The sequence below is a fragment of the Pyxicephalus adspersus genome, chromosome 7 (genome assembly GCF_032062135.1).
Source record: "Pyxicephalus adspersus chromosome 7, UCB_Pads_2.0, whole genome shotgun sequence".
Classification (NCBI taxonomy): domain Eukaryota; kingdom Metazoa; phylum Chordata; class Amphibia; order Anura; family Pyxicephalidae; genus Pyxicephalus; species Pyxicephalus adspersus.
In genome coordinates, this window is record NC_092864.1 from 48700245 (window position 1) to 48702571 (window position 2327).

At 36.1% G+C, this 2327-nt stretch overlaps 1 protein-coding gene across 1 annotated transcript in view; it reads right to left on the reverse strand.

Annotated features, from left to right (window-relative positions):
- LOC140335611 (acetylcholine receptor subunit alpha-1-A-like) overlaps window positions 1-2327 on the reverse strand; it is a gene marked incomplete in the record, with an annotated part of 13570 nt that overhangs the window by 5614 nt on the left and 5629 nt on the right. Inside the window, 2 exon segments of the mRNA XM_072418365.1 lie at window positions 668-777; window positions 1744-1788. Of these exon segments, the coding sequence (XP_072274466.1) occupies window positions 668-777; window positions 1744-1788 (155 nt within the window).

Here is a 2327-nt window from a genome sequence, read left to right on the forward strand (position 1 = left end):
TGAGGATGAAACCTGGCTCCACATTCATGATCCTGAAACCAAGAAACAGTCAAAGGAATGACGCCACAGCGGGTCCCCGCGTCTGAAGAAGTTCCGAACCCAGAAATCACCCAAAAAAGTCATGGCGTCTGTTTTCTGGGACAAAGACGGTATTCTGTTGGTGGACTTCCAACCTCAGGGCTCCAGTATCACCGGACAGTATTATGCTAACTGCGTGCAGGACAATGCACCAGGGCACACGTCCAATTTTGTGGCTGTACCAAGTGCATTAGTCTTAGGGGGGAATATATTGAATAAATGTGTTATTTCATAACTCTGGCTCTCTTCTTTCTGGGCAAAGCCGGGGACTTCTTAGTACCCCCTCGTATAGGTTCATAAAGATTAATATAGACACTGTTTTTTTTTTTTGGCAAACTGAGACAAAGAAATGGGGCTCAATTATATATATGCAAATAAATGCAAACTGAAACCTCTGTTTTTAAATCTTAGGGACTGCGCTCAGTAAGTGATATTTTGGCTGATCGGGCTGGGCAGCATTTGAAATGATTTCCTCAAGGACTGCGGAGATAATGAGATCAATACTGCTATACCTTTTAATACAATCCCTTTTTTGCTTTTCCTTTTCTCTACTGTTTTTTCTGCTTAGAAGAGAAATGAAACATCTTACTTGTTATAAAGAACTATATCAGGACGCCAGATGTCTCCAGAAGGGATTTTCACTTTTTCTATTCCTCCATATTTGGCTGGATCCCATTTGAGATTAACATCTACCCATTGCTGAAGAAGAAGAAAAATAAAATTAGGTCTCCCCAGGTAAACAATAAAGGTCATTAGGGTTTATGTCAATGGGCAAATGCAACACACTTTCAGGAGCATTGCAATATAATTTCATGTTTACGTGTTTCTGGGATCACCTTCTGACATGCATTTGGCCTTTTCTAAGTTGCATCAACCAGCTTCAAGTTGCTTTAGCATTTCCATTGGCAAGGGGCAACCAAAACCTACACATGTGCTAATATATATATCTTGTTAGGCCTGTAAAGCATGAACTGAAACTTTATAAGAGCAAGTGCACATGGACTTTTGTTTATGAGAGAACGGCTCCTCTCCGTATATAGGCTAAAATAATCACCATTGATACACCATAGAAGGGGGTCACTTGCAGGTCATATGCACCTGCCGATAAATTCTAAATTCTACAAAAATGTCTAATACTGATCTACAAAACATGCTTAATGTACTAGCATACAAACTGTATTTATAACTAAAATATCAATATTCATATAGATAAGTTTGTTCACTGATAAAAGTATATTAAATAGCATCACTGGTCTAGTATAGAACAACCTATTTATCAACAGGATTTGTTTCACAATTTTAGAAACCTGTTTGTCACTTTAAAATCACCAAATGTATCAATTTGGGAACTGGTAATAATAATACTTTTAAATTGGCGATCGGACACTTTAATTACCTTTGAGAAATGGAAATAAATATGTGATATTTACACAAGTGTCATTTAATAGAGGTGTGACACAAATATGAAAACTATATAAAAGTTGATACTTCTAAGGAAGTCGACAGTTGATTAATGTGTCATTAAAAAAGGTAATACTTATCACAAAAATAGTATTTTTATTCCTATTTGACATTGGATTAATGTGCCCCACAATGTTCTTGTGTCTAATGTCTGTGAATCTACTTTATTATTTCTCCCTAAACACATAACTACAAGCTACTTACCTGCTTAAGTCTAACATTTGTTGTGACAATTTGATTGACTTCATCCTTAAAGAGTAGGAAAAAGACATATGAGGGTTCAATATAGAGATTCTTAGGCTACAGCTAAATGTTAAAAAAAATGGTTGTAATTAGGTTTATATTTTTTTATACATTTTTTTTTAATTGAATTGGGAGGTATAGCTTTCCAGTCTCCCTGTGTGGATTTTACTGCTGTCTGTGGCAACTGCTGAGATTTCTTCATACTCCATGTTGTTCCTGGAACCAGCAATCAGCACTATCCCTTCATGAATGTGGACCGAAAGTGAAAACCTTAGTCACCTCTTGTCTATCTCTAATATCCAAAACCAATAAAAAAAAATAATTGCTACAATCTTTTAGTCCTCTTGTCTAAGTAGTGATATTCTTAACTGAAACCCAGTCCAATGACTTTACCTTGGTGAGTATTATATAATTAAGGCATGGTCACACTAGGGTATAAAAAACAGACCCATTTGGCCCAATGTTAACATGATTTTTGCAAGTAGTTTGAGGCTGCAAAACCACATGAAAAAACAAGTAACATTGGACCAAATTGGTCTTTTTTT